We start from the raw sequence: 15,715 nt of genomic DNA, 5'->3' as shown, positions 1-15,715 counted from the left end.
CCTCTGGAACATCGTGGCACTTCCTGGCGGCCGCAGCAGGAGCTCTGCCTGCCCTCCCCCCTGCTCTCTGCAGCCACGAGCCCGCACACCCTTCCCCGACCACGTCCAGAAGACGCCTCACGCCTAGTAGGGCCTTGGCGAATCTGTGTGGTATTTCTTTTTTTTTTTTTTTAACGTTTATTCATTTTTGAGACAGAGAGAGACAGAGCATGAACGGGGGAGGGTCAGAGAGAGGGAGACACAGAATCGGAAACAGGCTCCAGGCTCCGAGCTGTCAGCACAGAGCCCGACGCGGGGCTCGAACTCATGGACCGCGAGATCCTGACCTGAGCCGAAGTCGGCCATTCACCCGACCGAGCCACCCAGGCGCCCCTGTGTGGTATTTCTTAACCCAGGTGAGGAATTAAGATCTTTTCAACAGCACACGGCTGCTACCGTAGGGCTGTGATTGCCCAGCCGCGTACAGTGAAAACCAGGCTGCGAGCTGGTCCTTTCCCCTTTTTTTTTTCAATCAATGCTGAAATGTATCACACCCCTTTTCTAAATAGACTGGTTTTCAGAGCACTTCAGGTGCACAGCAAAGTTTAAAAGATACAGAGATTTGCCCTGACCCCCACACCCATAGCCTCCCCACTATCAACATCCCCCCCGCCCAGAGTGGGACACTTTGTGTCGTTGCTGAACAAGGGTGGACACATCGTCGTCCCCGAGAGCCCACAGTTTATACTGGGGTTTGCTCCTGCTGTTGTACATTCTATGGGTTTGGACAAAAATAGAGACTCCTCACCCAGACCCGCCTCACTGCCCGGAGACTCCCTTGTCCTCAGCTCATCCGCCTGCCCCACCCCCATCCCCAGGCAACTGGCCTGGTCGCTACACCTAGTGTTGCCTTTTCTAGAAGGTCACGTACTTGGAAGCATGTATTTTTTTTCTGCTTGGCTTCTCTCTCTTAGCGTGATGTGTTTAAGGTTCCTTCGTGGCTTGGGGCACCTGGGTGGTTCAGCCGGTTAAGCGTCCGACTTCAGCTCAGGTCATGATCTCACGGTCCGTTAGTTCGAGCCCCATGTCGGGCTCTGTGCTGACAGCTCGGAGCCTGGAGCCTGCTTCGGATTCTGTGTCTCACTCTCTCTCTTTCTGCCCCTCCCCTACTCACACTCTGTCTCTCTCTCTCTCTCTCTCTCTCGAAAATAAATAAAACATTTAAAAAAATTTTTTAAAGGTTCCTCCATGGCTTGATGACTCGTTTCTTTGCAGCGCTGAATAATATTCCATTTGTGGATGGACCATTTTATTTATCCACTCGCCTTCTCAAAAGGACTTCTTGGTTGCTTCCAAGTTTCAGCAGTTACGAATAAGGCTGCTATCAACATCCTTGTGCAGGTTTTTGTGCGGACATAGCTTCAACTTCTTTTTTTTTTTAAGTTTATTTATTTTGAGGGAGAGAGAGAGAGAGAGCACATGTGTGTGCACGTGCAAGAACAGGGGAAGGGCAGAGGGAGAGAGAGAATCCTAAGAAGGTTCCACACTATCAGCACAGAGCCCACCCGCGGGGCTCCACCCCACAAACCGTGAGATCACGGCCTGAGCTGGAATCAAGAGCCAGACATTCGAGCGACTGAGCCACCCAGGCGCCCCCATAAGTTTCACCTCCTTTGGGTGAATACGAACGAATGTGACTGCTGGATCGTATGGGACGAGCATGTCCGGTTCTGTAAGAAACCACCAAACTGTCTTCCAAAGTGGCTGTGCCATTTTGCATTCCCACCAGCCACGGGTTTCTGCCTCACGTTCTTCTGTGAGCTTTTTTGCGTATGGCTTTCCCTCGCTTTTTAAAAAACTATTATATGTGTCTCTTAAATGTAAAGGGTCAGCATATAAGAGACAATCCCTCGTCATACAGGCCACCGTGTGCTGGCGGTAAGGAGACGTGCTCCAGGCCAGGATGACCTCAGCGAACAAATCCGCTGACTTAATCAATTGAAAATTCTCTTCAACTTTCTCGCCAGGCCTGCCAGTGTTTGTGAAAGGCAAATACTGAGCTGTGGACATACCAGTGTTTGAGGAGTGAGTTTGCGTGATGGGCGAGAATACAAAGTTTCCTTGGAATATTCAATCCTCGATTTCTTTGTGTGCATTATCCCCACCATCCATCCATTCAACAAATATTTGCTGAGCACCTAGCATGTCACGGCCACCGAGCTGGGTTCTGAGGCCGCGGTGGTGAGCACAACACGGTCCTCGCCTTCAGGGAGCTTACGGTCCCCGTGGGGGGCCGACCACAAGCCAGGACCCCAGCAACATCACACGCCTGCCGCTGTGAGGGCGGCCCTCACTGTACGTCCACGCAGGAAGGCGGGGAACAGTTCAGCTGGAAGAGGGAACTGAATCGCACGTGCAGAACCGTGCGGAGGCGTGAGCCTGGGTTCCGGTCTGTCTCTGTGCCCTGCGGGATTCATGGCATCCCAACGCCGGGAGCCAGAGGATCCAAGAAGGGACCCTCCACCAGCTCGAGGCCTCCCGCCCCACCAGGAGGGGTGGCCGTGGCCCAGGTGTGGGCTCCTGCCTGCTTCCTCCCGCTGGGCCTGAAAGGGGCTCGGTCCCGGAGGGAAAGAGGTGACCCTGAATAACTGTCACTGTCACTGCCTACAAGAAGCCTGACTCCCTGAGCAGAGCTGGCACCTCCACCCCCACATGCTGTCCCCCGATGTGGCTTCTCCCCCATGGCTCTTATCACCACTGCAGATTTACAATTCCTTGTGTGATTGTTCCACCAACGCCCACCCCCATCCCTGCTGGACTAAAAGGCAGACCTGGTGATTCACTGGAGCAGGCCACCATTGTAACCCTGGGCCTGGCTCAGTCATAGAGGAGCTCAGCACACATGAGGGGCTTAGCACACACGAGGGGCTCAGCACACATGGGGGCTCAGCACACATGAGGGGTTCAGCACACATGAGGGGCTCAGCACACATGAGGGGCTCAGCATACGTGAGGGGCTCAGCACACATCAGGGGTTCAGCACACATGAGGGGCTCAGCATACGTGAGGGACTCAGCACACATCAGGGGCTCAGCACACATCAGGGGTTCAGCACACATGAGGGGCTCAGCACACATGAGGGGCTCAGCACACATATACTAAGTGACTGAGTGAGTGAGTGAGTGTTCTCTGGGAGAGAAAAGAGCTAACTTGCCCCCGTCCAGAAGGAAAAGCAGAATGCTAAATAAAGCCATAATGAGGAAACTCAGGTTGTGGTCGGCAGGAGGACGGCTGGTAGCGTCCCCCTCCCCCTGCGGACATACAGTTTAAGCCGATTTGAGGTCTGAAGCGTGGGATTAGCCCGGAAAGATAGGTGGGGGGCCGGGAGAGCAGGTTTTCCAGGAAGAAGGCAGAGCCCAGGCCGGGAGGGGGAGGGGATCTGCTGCACTCTGAGCGCCAGGAGGGGAGCAGCGTGAGCAGGGGAGGGTAAGGGGAGAGGGCAGCAGGCGCCCCACCTGCTACACGTTCATCCAACAAACATTCACTAAGCACCTACTATGTGCTGGGCCTTACAGGTCATATTAAGACCGGCTCTTGGGGTACGTGGGTGGCTCCATCGGGCAAGCTGCCGACTCTTGATTTCGGCTCAGGTCACGATTCCACAGTTCGTGAGTTGGAGTCCCTCGTCGGGCTCTGTGCTGGCAGCACAGAGCCTGCTTGGGATTCTCTCTCTGCCCCTCCCCTGTTCTTTCTCTCTCTCTCTCTAAACAAATAAATAAACTTAAAAAAAAAAAACTTATTTAAAAAAAAGGACCAGCTCTTGATCCCAGAAGCAGGGGGGAAGCAACAGAGAGCTTCAGCAGGGGGTCAGGCCACCACTGGGAAGTGACCACCCCACTGCCGTGGGCAGCGTGGGCAGGAGGAGAAGGGGGTCCAGCCATGCGGCTGTGCAGGAATGGTCGCTGATTCGAAGCAGGGGCTGAGGGAGTGTCACCTATCCCGGGTGGCCCTGGGTGTCAGGCCAGAGCAGCTGGGGGGCTGGAAACACCATTCACACAAACCCAGGGGAGGGGGCGCAGGGCAAATTTGTGAACAGAGATGAAGCATCCCCCTCTGGGAGGCCGTGCTCAGAGGCACCGAGGGCTCGGGCAGCGGTCCCGACATCAGCAGACACCACAATCCCCTTCGAGGCAAACGCTAGCTGGTGACAGTCAGCTCCTAGTTTATGAGAACCGGAGCTCTGAAGGACCCCAGAATAAAACCACTGAACCTAGTTTATCAGGAAACCAATTTCAGTGAAAATGGGACAGGTGTTTAACGCGGTTCGGCCTTGGGTGTTTCTTCAACAGCTGGCAGTGGTTAGATTAGTTTCCCTTTCAAATGGATTTTTCCTGCCAGTCCACATTTGTCTTCTCCCTTCCACGGAGGCCACGGGAAACAGGCAGCCGGGTGGACAAGCACGTGTGAGCACGCGAGCGTGCCTGTGTGCACGCCAACACTGCGTGTGCTTTCACTCACGGCCCAAAGCAGACCCCACATGAGGCCTAATCGAAGGGGCTCCGCCTAATTACCCGAAGATGCCTCTGCAAGGAGAGGGTAGTGTGAAAGGAGGGGAGAGCTGGCAGGATCCTTAAGTACCCTCACTTTTTATGCACTAAAAAGAGGCATCGAGTGTATTTCCGGGCTTTGAGGGAGTCATTCCGCAGGAGCAGAGCACATTAGTGTTTCTGGAGGAGAATATGAATCACCCTCTGCTACGGAACAATGCACACGGGACCCTCGAGCGGTAGCTGAGGCGGAAGCACAACACAGGTCACTTTTCAACCTGTACAGTTTAACCGGAAGATCTAATCCTTCTGACAAAACTGCCTGGTTTAAATGTTCTCACCTGTAAACACATGATAATAAAGTAAACACCACTGTCATTGACTCGCAAAGCACACGTATGGCTGCTTCCGCCTTTGTGCCACGACTCCGGGAGGCCAGTTCCGGAGGGGCACCAGCAAGCAGGGTTAGAGGACAGGGCTGGGCATCCCTCAGCCCCCAAAGGGGGTGGGGGGGTTGATGGGCTGGAGGACAGGGCTGGGCGTCCCTCGGCCCCCGGGGGGCCCACCGAGGCCTCTTCAAGGCACAGGTCCTAGAGCCCAGAGCTGGGGGACTGGAGTGTTTAAAGGCAAGGCTGGATTTCATCTAACTTTAAAACTCTCAAAGGCAGACACTGGCTTTAATGCACAGTCCCTGAGCTGCCAAAAGCCAGGACGCCGGAGAGGGGAGAGGGCAGCGCCTTTGGGACCGTCACCGTGAGGCCAGGGCTGCAGAGAAGCGGGACTGAAAGGGCTGAACCCCGGGAGGTACGGCCGTCCGAGGGCCAGCTGCGCTCCACCGGCGCCGGGGAGAGGCTCGAGGCTGGGGGCGCCGGGGTCCCTGAGGGCAGCTTAGGGGCAGAACCACGCAGGGCCTCGCCGGCCCACCTCCGAGATCCGGGGCTTCGCCAGCCCCCAGGCCGGGCGCACCCTAGCGCTGCCGGGCATTCACACGCCAGGGTAGGAGGCCACCTCCGGGGCGAGGATGAAAGAGACCGCCCTCTTGTGAACAACCACTTCCCGCCATCCCCCCAGACACGTGGCCGGGCTTCCGGGGGGGGGGGGGGGGGGGGCGGGGGGTGCCCCTCACAAACATGGCCGCCGCCCCGCTTAAGCGGGGCCGCCACGAGGGTGCCCCTCACAAATATGGCCTCAGCACCGCCCATTACGCCCAGCGCCGACTTTGTTGGGTCACATGCCGGAGGATGCCGGGCTGTGATTGGCCAAACTTCTGGTGCCGTCAGACGCCGGGCGCGGGCCGAGGGCCGCCGGGTCGCTGCTCCTCTGAGAAGCGTTAGGCCGGGACGCGGGGGTTCGGGCAGTGCTGGGGGCGGCAGCGCGCCGCTCACACTCATGAGGAGCCGGAAGGTGAGGCGCCGAGACCGGGCGGGAGCCGTGCCGATGAGGCTGGGGTTCCCGCCACCCATTGTCTGGGGAGTTGAGGAGGCCGCGGTATGCCCTGGGCCGGGGGCTGCCTCTGCTCGGGACTCCCTGCCCTCGCCCTCGGGTCTGAGGTCTGAGACCACGTCCGGGAGGGTTTCCACATCACGACCCTGGGTGGGGGGCGGGTTTGGGGTCACGCTTTTTGGTAGTGGGGGGGGGGGCTCCCACATTACAGCTCTGCGGCGGGGGGAGTCCTGGGTCACGCTTCTAGGTAGGGGCTCCCACATTACGGCCCCGTAGGCGGGCGCGGGTCCTGGGGCATGCTTCTGGGTAGGGGGGCTCCCAGCTTACGGCCCTGAGTGGGGGGGCAGGTCCTGGGTCAGCCTTCTGGGTAGCAGGCTGCCAGATTACTGCCGTGGGGGGGGGGGGGGGGGGCGGGTCCTGGGTCAAGGTTCTGGGTAGGGGGCTCCCAGATTACTGCCCGAGTTGGAGAGAGGGGTACTGGGTCGCTCTTCAGGGTAGGGGGCTGCCAGACCACATACCAGGAAAGGGGGCCTCCCTGTGCAGAACTGGTCTGGACCCCTGAGTACTGCTGCCGCCACCCAAGCCCTCTGTTCTAAAGCATGTGACCTCAGCCTGGCCCCAGTCACCTCAGGTGCAGAGTGGGGTGGGAGGAGGCCACTGCAGAGGGGGAGAGGACTGACCCGGCACTGGTTCCTGGCACTCCGTACCTGGCGACGGACCGGGACACAGAGCACCCGGTGCCCAAGGAGCGGGCCCTTTTCCGGGCGGGGGGTGTGGGGGGCTGTTTTACCAGCCTGGCCTCTCTTTTGATGGAATCTTTTGGCCCACATTTAAAGTTACTGATCTGGTTGGATGTGCGCATGCCACTTTACTTTTGTTTTCTTTATGCACGTCTGTTATCTTTGTTCCTTGTGTAGATGGATGAAAATGAATGTTTTCTGGTGGGCATTTGTGTTTTCTTTCTAGCAGTTGCTCTAGGTTTCACCGTATGCACTGTAACTTAGTGGAATCGGCTTTGTGGTGTGTAAATGGGGTGACTGGTCGGTCAGGGGCCCCCACATGTGGGGCGGCAGTGGCGTGGAAGCCAGTGCCCCGGGGCGTGAAAATTCACCTGAGGCCGAACCCAGGAGCTGGAAGGGCGCAGTGCAGGAGGGGCTGCTGGGAGGCAGTGGGCGGGGCTGCGGGAAAGCGGGAAGATGCGGAGGTTGGCCACCAATGGGATTCTCCCTTTTTGGGGAACTGTGCCGGTTGTAAGTAGCCCATTGGCCAGTTGGGGGCCTATGGCTATTTCCGGGGGCGGAGTCGCCTCGTGGGTCCGTTTTCAGACAGGTGGGCGCTGGCGCCCTTTCTGCACCCGGTTACTCCAGCCTGTTTGCCTAAAAGCGGCCTCTGCAAGCTCCAGATTTGTCGTGAGACCTAAAAATGTACCTTTGTTCCCTTCACCCACTTTCTTGGTCTGTCGGGATACCTGTTCTATCTATTAGCGTTAGAAACCCAACGACCTGTTCTGATCGTTTCTCCACGTGTGGTCCTCTCGTTGCCCCAACAGTCCTGCTCCCACCCCCGTCCTTTGTGCTGTAACTGGCAAATAAGTCACATTCCTTTTTTTTTTTTTTTTTAATGTTTTTATTTCTTTTTGAGACAGAGAGAGACAGAGCATGAACGGGGGAGGGTCAGAGAGAGGGAGACACAGAATCTGAAGCAGGCTCCGGGCTCCGAGCTGTCAGCACAGAGGCCGACGCGGGGCTCGAACTCACGGAGTGTGAGATCATGACCTGTGCTGAGGTCGGACGCTTAACCGACTGAGCCACCCAGGCACCCCAAAGCACATTCCTGTCTACGTTGTATAATGTTATTTCTACAACCGCATATAAATCACCAAGAAAGGAGGCACCCGTGCACGTACGCTGTCGGTAAGCATCGGCAAAAAGGGCGCCCTCTTTCTGTGAACTTGAATTCCCGTCCGGGGCCACTTGCTGTCAGCCTGCAGAGCCCCGCGCCCCCCCCCCCCCCCCCCCCCCGTACCTCTGGCAAGAAACACGGGCAGCATTCTCTCCGCTTATCCGGAAGCGTCTCTTTTGCTTTGATGGCTTTGCTAGATTCAGGGTTCTTGGTTGGCACATTTCTTCTTGAAGACCTTTGACTATGTTTGACTATATCCATTGCCCCTGCTCAGTTAGCGGTGTGTTCGTTTATCGGGCTCCCCTGGTGAGTGTTCCCTCTGCCACTTTCGAGAGTTCTCTGGTCTTCGGCTTTCAGCCTTTAAGCGGCGCTGTCTGTTTACACAGCTCTTTCCATTTCTCTCATTGGGAGTTTAGTTCCTGGACATTCCTGAGTGTGAAGGTGGTTGTTTTTGTTTGTTTGTTTTTGTTTTTTTTCAATAACTGGGAAGTTTCAGCCATTATTTCTCTGTGTATCTTTTCTCTCCTTCCCTCCCCTTCCTGGCACTCCCATTACACATATGTTGGTGCCCTTGATGGAGTCCCATGTTTCTTGAAGACTCTTCATTTTTCTTCGTTCTTTTTTCTCTCTCGTTTGACTTGCATGACCTTGGGTTTGCTTATTATTTCTTCTGCCAGTTCCCTCCAGGGAAGTGTTTATTTCAGTTCTTGTACTTTTTCACTACAGAATTTCCTTTTGGTTCCTTTTCATAATTTCTTTTTATCCTCATCATTCTGTATTGGATGCAACATTGTCAAATTTTTTATTCCTTAACTGTGGTTCCTTTTAGCCTTTGGACATGTTCATCATGGCCACTTTGAAGGCTTTTTCTGGTAAACTGCACCCCAGGCACCATCACAGGTTCTTGGAACATTGCCAGCTCTTGTTCCGCTGTAGACATCTGCCTTCCTCTCGCACGCGCCATCATTTCTTGTTGAACCTGGACACAGTAGATAGTGCAGCAGTTCTGGGTACCTGTCTCCCACCCCCACGGACTATTGTTTATAGGCTTTTTATTTGGTGACTGGGTAGATTTCTTCTATGGGAGTCTTTCCCCCTCTCACCTGGGCAGCTGCCATGCGCCCCTGCCTGCCGGGCAGCCCGCATTCTCCCTGGGGTGACTCTCTTCCTCTCCTCCCCTGACCACACCCAGCTGTTAAGCTCCCAGTAAATGCCTGTTGATTGCTCAATTGTTTTCAGCAATAGCCTGGGGCATAAATTGCTTTGCCGATAATCCAGTCTAGCTGTGGCTTCTTTGAAGGCCTAGTTTCTGGGGTCAGTGTTGGATGTTTGTGCTGACCCCAGGAGGGCTCTTCCAGCTGCATTATTCCCTGGTTGTCACCTGCAGACTATCTGACCTAAAGTTTATCTTGATGTCTCTTTCTAACTGCCTTTCTCCACAACCTCTAGTGTTCTGGAGAGCCCCTTTACGCATGAGCTTTATCCACACTCCTTGAAAAAGAAGTCAGTTCTGTAGGGAAGAGATTAAGAATTCTGATTAGGAACTCTGTTTTACGTCTGTCCCTCCCCGGGCGAAATGTCAGTGCCTTCACTGGTGTGACACCTCTGCCCCTGAGCTCTTGGAGGAAGGCTTGCCTCTCCTGGCCTGGACCCACCTTCTCCCAGCAGGGGCAAGGGTGGTGGGACCCGCCTCGCGCCTGGGAGCCTGGGAGCCCAGCGTCCTGGTGGTGGCGGTCTGGTGGCAGTCTGGAGTCCATACACCACTGAATTTTGTGGGTGGTCTTGAATAACATTCTTTTACCCTTTGCATGCCATAGGACCATTTCCAGAAGTCTTAAATGGTTTTCATACTTCTTGCCAGTTCTGTGGGGGTCGGCGGGGTTCCTTGTGCTGACCCGTTGGAAGTCAGTCTTGTCCTGCCCTTTTGGGAAACCACAGTGTTGCCTGTCACATCCCAGTTTTTAACCACTCGCTTGGAAGGCAGAAGACCGACGACGGGAAGCAAAGCAGCTGTCCAAGGCAGAAGAAACTGCCGGATCCCGTGTGGGAGCTGGCGCCTGGGGGGCGGCTCCACCCGCGACGAACCCGAAGCCAGCGCGATGCCATGCCGGATGTGACGGCAGCTCCTGAGCGTTGGCCTATACCCGCCAAGAGAGCCTCTGCAGGGGGCCCGGAAGTGAAGGTTAAGGAGCCCGCCTGGGGAGCCCGGAGCCCCCGCCTCAGAGGTGAAGCTGGAAGGCATCGGGAAGCACGCGGCTGCGCAGAAGGGCCTGAGCGCTTCGGCGGCACGGGGCCAGGACTGCTGCTCCCCGGTTCCGTCCCTGGGGAGCGGGCGGCTCCTGGAGCTCATGTCGGGGAGAGCTGTGCGTGATGAAGCAGGGTGAAGAGGACTTTGAGGCCACGCATCCCTGTGTAACCTCACACAGGCCCCTCACCGGAGCCGCCATCCTCTTAAAGAGGAGGCTGTTCAGGCCCCAAGCACAGCACGTGCTAGCTACATCAGCACTCGGTGATAGCGGCAGCCATCCTCAAGGCCAGTCGTGTCTCTCAACCAGCACCGAGCACGGTCACAAGGGGGAGTGTCGGGAGCAGGACTCGTAGGGGAAGAGAGGACAGTTGGTGGCCTGGGACTAAGGCGGCCGTTCCCTCCTGGGAGGTAGGAGGACTTCAGGGGTCATCTGGGCAGGGCAGGGAGGAGGGGCGTGCTGGAACCGCTGCAGACTCCCCCACAAGTGGCTGTGAGCCCAGACCCTGCTGCACCCACCCGGCAGGCCCTTCACCTGGCCTGGAGCGCCGTGTTCCCGCTGTGCGCACAGGCCACGGCCTTTCCTTTTCCTTCCATCCTGAATGCCATATGGGACAATCCAGTATCTCACGGCCTGGGTGAGCCGCCACCTCCAGGGGCTTCTGGAGACCTCCAGGGCTGCAGATGGGAATGGGTGGGGCGCCATTGCAGATTTCTAAACTAGCGGTCTCCGTTTTGATTGGTTTCCTCTTCCTTCCCCCGGCCCCTCGGCCCCCAGCCCCTGCCCTTCCACCTGCATGCCGGCCCACCCTTGCTCACCACGTGCACTTGGTATCCATTCCAGAACAGAATAAGGAATTAGTGGAAAAATGGGTGAGGGATGCCTGCGTGGCTCAGTCGGTTAAGCGAACAACTCTTGATTTCAGCTCAGGTCATGACCTCACGGTTTGTGAGTTCAAGCCCCACATCGGGTTCTGTGCTGATGGCTCAGAGTCTGCTTGGGATTTTCTGTCTTCCCTCTGCCTCTCTTCCGTGCATGCACACCGCTCTCAAAAATAAATATTTATTTAAAAAGAGAAAAAGCGTGGAATTCAGATAAATCTGTAGTTTAGTGAACGGGGGTGAGCCAATGCTAACTTTTCCATTTTGCCAGACGTACCGTGGGTTGTAAGTTTTACTTTTTCATTAATTCTTTTCTTGCATTAGAAGACTCTTGCATTCGGAGTAAACTGGCGGCAGACCATGTTAAGATTAGTCCAAAGTCAACTGCTTTAAACCAGTAGAACTGGGACTGTTTCCACCTGTAATTTGAGGGAGGGAGCGATGGGGGTGGGGATGCCTTTTTGTTTTTTCATATTACCTTTTATCAGGAACTCAGATACCATGTAAAAGTTCAAGAACCTTCTGAGAAGGCTGCTTCTAAACGTTTGCAGCTAGCTTAGTATCTGTTAACCTACAAATGGAGGTATAAGGTGACGGGGACAGACTGTCCCCAAGCTTCTGAGGCCGTTGGAAAGAGTAGGTCTGCATCTTCAATCCAAGACAGTTTAGTTTGAATTTGCACAAGGCCACGGGACTTTCCAGAAAGGTGAAGAGGGGGGTGGGAAGGACTCAACAGGGTTTTCTTCGGTTAGGAAGTCGCTGCGTCCGGGCTCGCGTCTCACAAGAGCGCTTTCTGACGCCTCGGGTCCTGGTCTAGCTCACAGGTGAAGTGCGGTCTTCGGTGCGCCTGAGAGCCCGCCGTCGCTCAGCCAGGTTGGCCTCTGCTCGGGAAGCCAGCATCGCCACGTCTGCCAGGACGGTATGTCAGGTGAGTCTCGGTAACACAGAGCTGCCGGACCTCGACCGGTGTGGCCGTTTGTACGCGAAATGTTTGCCCTGAGATGGGTCGTGTTAGAAGAGCGTCGTGGTGCTTCTGTCCCGAGGAGAGAACCGTGTAACTGCTTTCAGAGGAAGGTGCGCTCTCCAGCCCAGGGCCGTGCTTTTGGAGCGTTCGCCCGTCCACGGGCAGGGGTGGCTCGGACTCCGACTCACCGTGCACCTTTGCTGGTCACTCCTTGCCGCCCATTGCGTGGTGTCGGCTGCCGTGGCGCCACGCTTCTTTAGCCCTGACCGCTTCGGGAGAGAGGTTTGCCTCTGTCTGTGCCGAGCGATCCTAGCCCACGAAGTTGCTGTAAGCTCGACCTGCCTCAGGCCGCGCTCCAGGGTCGGGTTGGGACTTGGGTTTTACACCAACAACTAGAGTTTCGGTGGCCTACGCTGCTTTAAAGACTGCAGTCCATTTAGTAAATCCTGGCTGTGCACCTGCTCGGGGCCACAGAACGGCTTCCGTCCGAGCAGAGATGTGTGCGACCCGGAGTCCCGCGCTGTAACTACGACACGGTGGTTTGTGCTTCCGAAGGTGCCTCAGGAAGTAGAAGGCCCCGGTGGGTGTGTGTCTAGATTCTTCCCCAACCGCCAGTTCACATCGTGTCCCTCCGAGGGAGACAGTGACGTGACCCCATCGTGCAAGTTGTGGCAACGACGTCTCTTGCTTAAGGTGTGAGGAGGGCTCGCCCCCGGGACGGAGGCCTTCTGACTCGCCGTCCGCCTCACCATCCTACACGTGTCTGGTTCTCTCACACACTTTTCTCTCCACAGACTTCCTCATCGCACAAAGCCGCCGACAGGCGAACTTCCAAGAAGTTCAAGTATGACAAAGGTCATCTTGTGAAATCAGAATTACAGAAACGAGTCCCCAAGAGCGATAGTGCTGCTCTGCCCAAGATACCACCCGAGCGCCCCTGTGACAGTGACCCTCTGGGGTTTGCCGAAGAGCCCACGGCGCCTCCGGGAAGGGGAGCTGGTGCCCCGACAGAGCCGGCGGCCACAGGCGGCCCCCTCGGGCATGGCACCGCTGTGGGCGACACTCGCCCCACAGAGACTGAAGACGGCCCGTCCCCGCCGGCACACGGGCCCCTCACGGGAGAGGACCCCCACGGCAGCCGCACCGCACGGGGCGGGGCGGCACTGCAGACGGATGACAGCATCTTTCTGGACGAGGACAGCAACCAGCCGATGCCGGTGGGCCGGTTCTTCGGGAACGTGGAGCTCATGCAGGTAAGACTGGCGCCTCCGTGGCCGCCCCCGCGTGGGGCGCGCGCTTGGCCGGCTCTCTGCTCTCCCTGCACGTGGCACTGCCTCGGGGACAGGCTCCGGTCCCCACGAGCAGACAGACCAGTCACTAAGCGGGCGTGCCCCTTCCCCATCCTCAGCGGCAGGTGGTTGCCAGGGCACAGCTGCTTCTGGGAGACCTCCTTCCCGCTCGGCCCTCGGGGTGGGGGCGGGGGGCCTGGCAGGTGACTCTGGGCCTCCCCGCACGGTCGCGGGTGGGGAGCGACTGCCCGCACTTGTGGGGCGTCCTCTTCCGTTTAACCCTTGCGTCCCCCACGTCAGCCGGTGGGGGACGAGTCCTCGCCCAAGAGCCGACAGGTACGGTGGGCCGGCGGTGGCTGAGGTAGTGTTTCCTTCCCCCAAGGACCTTCCCCCGGCGTCTTCATCTTGTCCTTCAATGAGCAGACGAGAATTCAGGAAGATGCATTTCAGAGCCAAAGACGATGAAGATGATGATGATGGTGCAGAAGTGTAGAGAATAAAACACGAATTTGACAGTCAGTAGTAGTCTGACAGTTGAGCAAGTTCTGGGATTCACACGACCTTATCTCCCAAGAAAACGTGTCCTTCACCACACGTTGAAGCTGACCCGCGAACGCCCTAGTGCAGAACGCCAGATACCTGCAGCATGGACACGTGTGACCCAGAACGTTCTCCGAGATCGTGCGGTTTCTGATATCCGTGTGTGCGGACGATGGCTTGAGTCCCCTGAGGGGGCTGGGAGATCTTTCTAAAGAAAACTGCTCACTTAAGCTCTTTAGTTTTGATAACACATGCGTTTATTTTCCATTAGCAAAATTTGATCATTCTCATGATTGAGTCAGTGCCAGTTCTTAAAGAACTCTCCTTCTATTTCTGTACATGAAGCTAATGTTTACCTTGGGAATTTTGCAAAACACATACGACTGAGAAATAAAATATATTTTGGAAGTATTTTTAAAGAGTCTCGTGTTCCTAAAACTCCATGCTTGTCTACAATATTTGAGAGTCGAGTGGGGAAAACGAATCCTTTCCCGCCTGTATTTGTTAAGGTTGGGTCAGCCTTCGTACCTGCTCCCTGGGTTGTGGGCAGAGGTGAGTCCCGATAGTCGAGAGCTGAGGCTGTGCCCTTGAAGGGAGAGGGCCCCTCTGTGTAGACTGAGGGGTTCCTGAGACGGCGGCGCTCAGCACAGTCCTCGCCCCGTGCGGTGCGGTTACAGAGCGGGTGGGCAGGTGAGGAACACCCACGAGGGATCCCCACGACTGACCGAGGGAGGCTGCCTGCGATTCAGGAAGACTGGGATTTTCTTGAGGAGCATCAGAGGCTGTTCTTCAGCTGCGGTCGTCCCCCTCGTCCGCGGGGTCGGAAGCAAATGTCCTCCCTGTGACGCAAGGTCAGAAGGTTGGAAGTAGCCCAACTCCGTGTCACCTGCCCGCATCATCGACCTCCTTCATCCCAGCACACGGGCATTTGTCATGAGGGCGGGACGGCACATTGTCGTGACCGCTCTGCTTTACTGTTGGTTCCTTCCTGTGCCCGATGCGAGGTTCAACTTTATCACAGGTGCGCGTACAGGAGAGAACTTGGCACATGGCCGGTTCGGGACCACCTCTGCTTCAGGCTTCCACTGGGGGTCTTGGAAGGAACCCCCTGCCCATAAGCAGGGGCGGGGCGCTCCAGTAACAGGAGCTCAGTCCTGACAGCAGCTACATTTAACCGTATTACAATGTCCTGTGAGGCACGGAAGGATCTCACGTGAAAGATCATTCGGGGCAGGTAGGTCGCTGAGTTGCCCTATAAGCTTTTCGAGCCCCCCCAACACCCACCCGAGACACTGCCCAATGTGACCATTAGCAGCTATGACCACCGACTCTGGATAATTTTGTGGTTTATTGATCAACAAACTACTTAATAACTTGAAATTGTTGCTTATAAAGGCATTTTGACGGCAGCCAGGGAAAACAACTAACTAGTTGGGGTTACTGCAGAATTAACTAGTGATCACAGCACCTGAGTTAGTGGTGAACGACTGCGTCAGATGCCAGGAGTCTCTGGCCTACGTACCGGCCTCTGGGAGAAGCATCGGCCTGACCTGCGGAAGAGCCTTGCTGTCACGTTCCCACCAAAATGCAGAACGAAACCGAGCGTGCGCCTGGGGGCCCCACCCCTGCTCCCACTGCGTGGCCTCCTGGGGTGGCGAGCGGGCCAGAGACGGTTACTCCCAGGTGAGGGGTGCTGCAGGAAGCAAGCAGGTGTCCCCTGCAGAGACGGCACAGACAGCATGGAGCTGGGGAAACCGTGCTGTGCTCACGTGCTGCGGGACCAAGCGTTGGGCTGAGACCCGTTGGGGATGACCTTAGCAGTACAAAAGGAATGCAGACTAAGCCCTGGGGACAAAATAAAGTTTCAGAAGGCATAACGAAATACACGTTAGAATTACTTATGACCTAGCAGGCCCTGTGACAG

General features: G+C 56.4%; 1 protein-coding gene across 4 annotated transcripts; it reads left to right on the top strand.

Annotated features, from left to right (window-relative positions):
• The first annotated feature begins 5,780 nt into the window (after positions 1-5,780).
• Positions 5,781-14,202, top strand: CC1H1orf174 (chromosome C1 C1orf174 homolog). 4 transcript variants are annotated; one of them, XM_045034991.1, is made up of 5 exons: positions 5,781-5,930; positions 11,816-11,926; positions 12,518-12,655; positions 12,757-13,215; positions 13,634-14,202. In XM_045034991.1, the coding sequence occupies exons 1-5, from the start codon at positions 5,916-5,918 to the stop codon at positions 13,742-13,744; spliced, it is 834 nt and encodes a 277-aa protein (XP_044890926.1). In that variant the 5' UTR covers positions 5,781-5,915; the 3' UTR covers positions 13,745-14,202. The 4 variants fall into 4 exon arrangements, with proteins under 4 accessions (XP_044890926.1, XP_044890928.1, XP_044890925.1 ...); XM_045034990.1 differs by lacking the exon at positions 5,781-5,930 and adding an exon at positions 6,401-7,393; XM_045034993.1 differs by lacking the exon at positions 12,518-12,655 and having other exon boundaries at positions 5,782-5,930.
• The last annotated feature ends 1,513 nt before the right edge of the window (positions 14,203-15,715 follow it).

Source organism: Felis catus, chromosome C1 (assembly GCF_018350175.1).
Source record: "Felis catus isolate Fca126 chromosome C1, F.catus_Fca126_mat1.0, whole genome shotgun sequence".
Lineage (NCBI taxonomy): Eukaryota > Metazoa > Chordata > Mammalia > Carnivora > Felidae > Felis > Felis catus.
The sequence above is the reverse complement of the archived record's forward strand: the minus strand, read 5'-3'. Positions and strand labels throughout refer to the sequence as shown.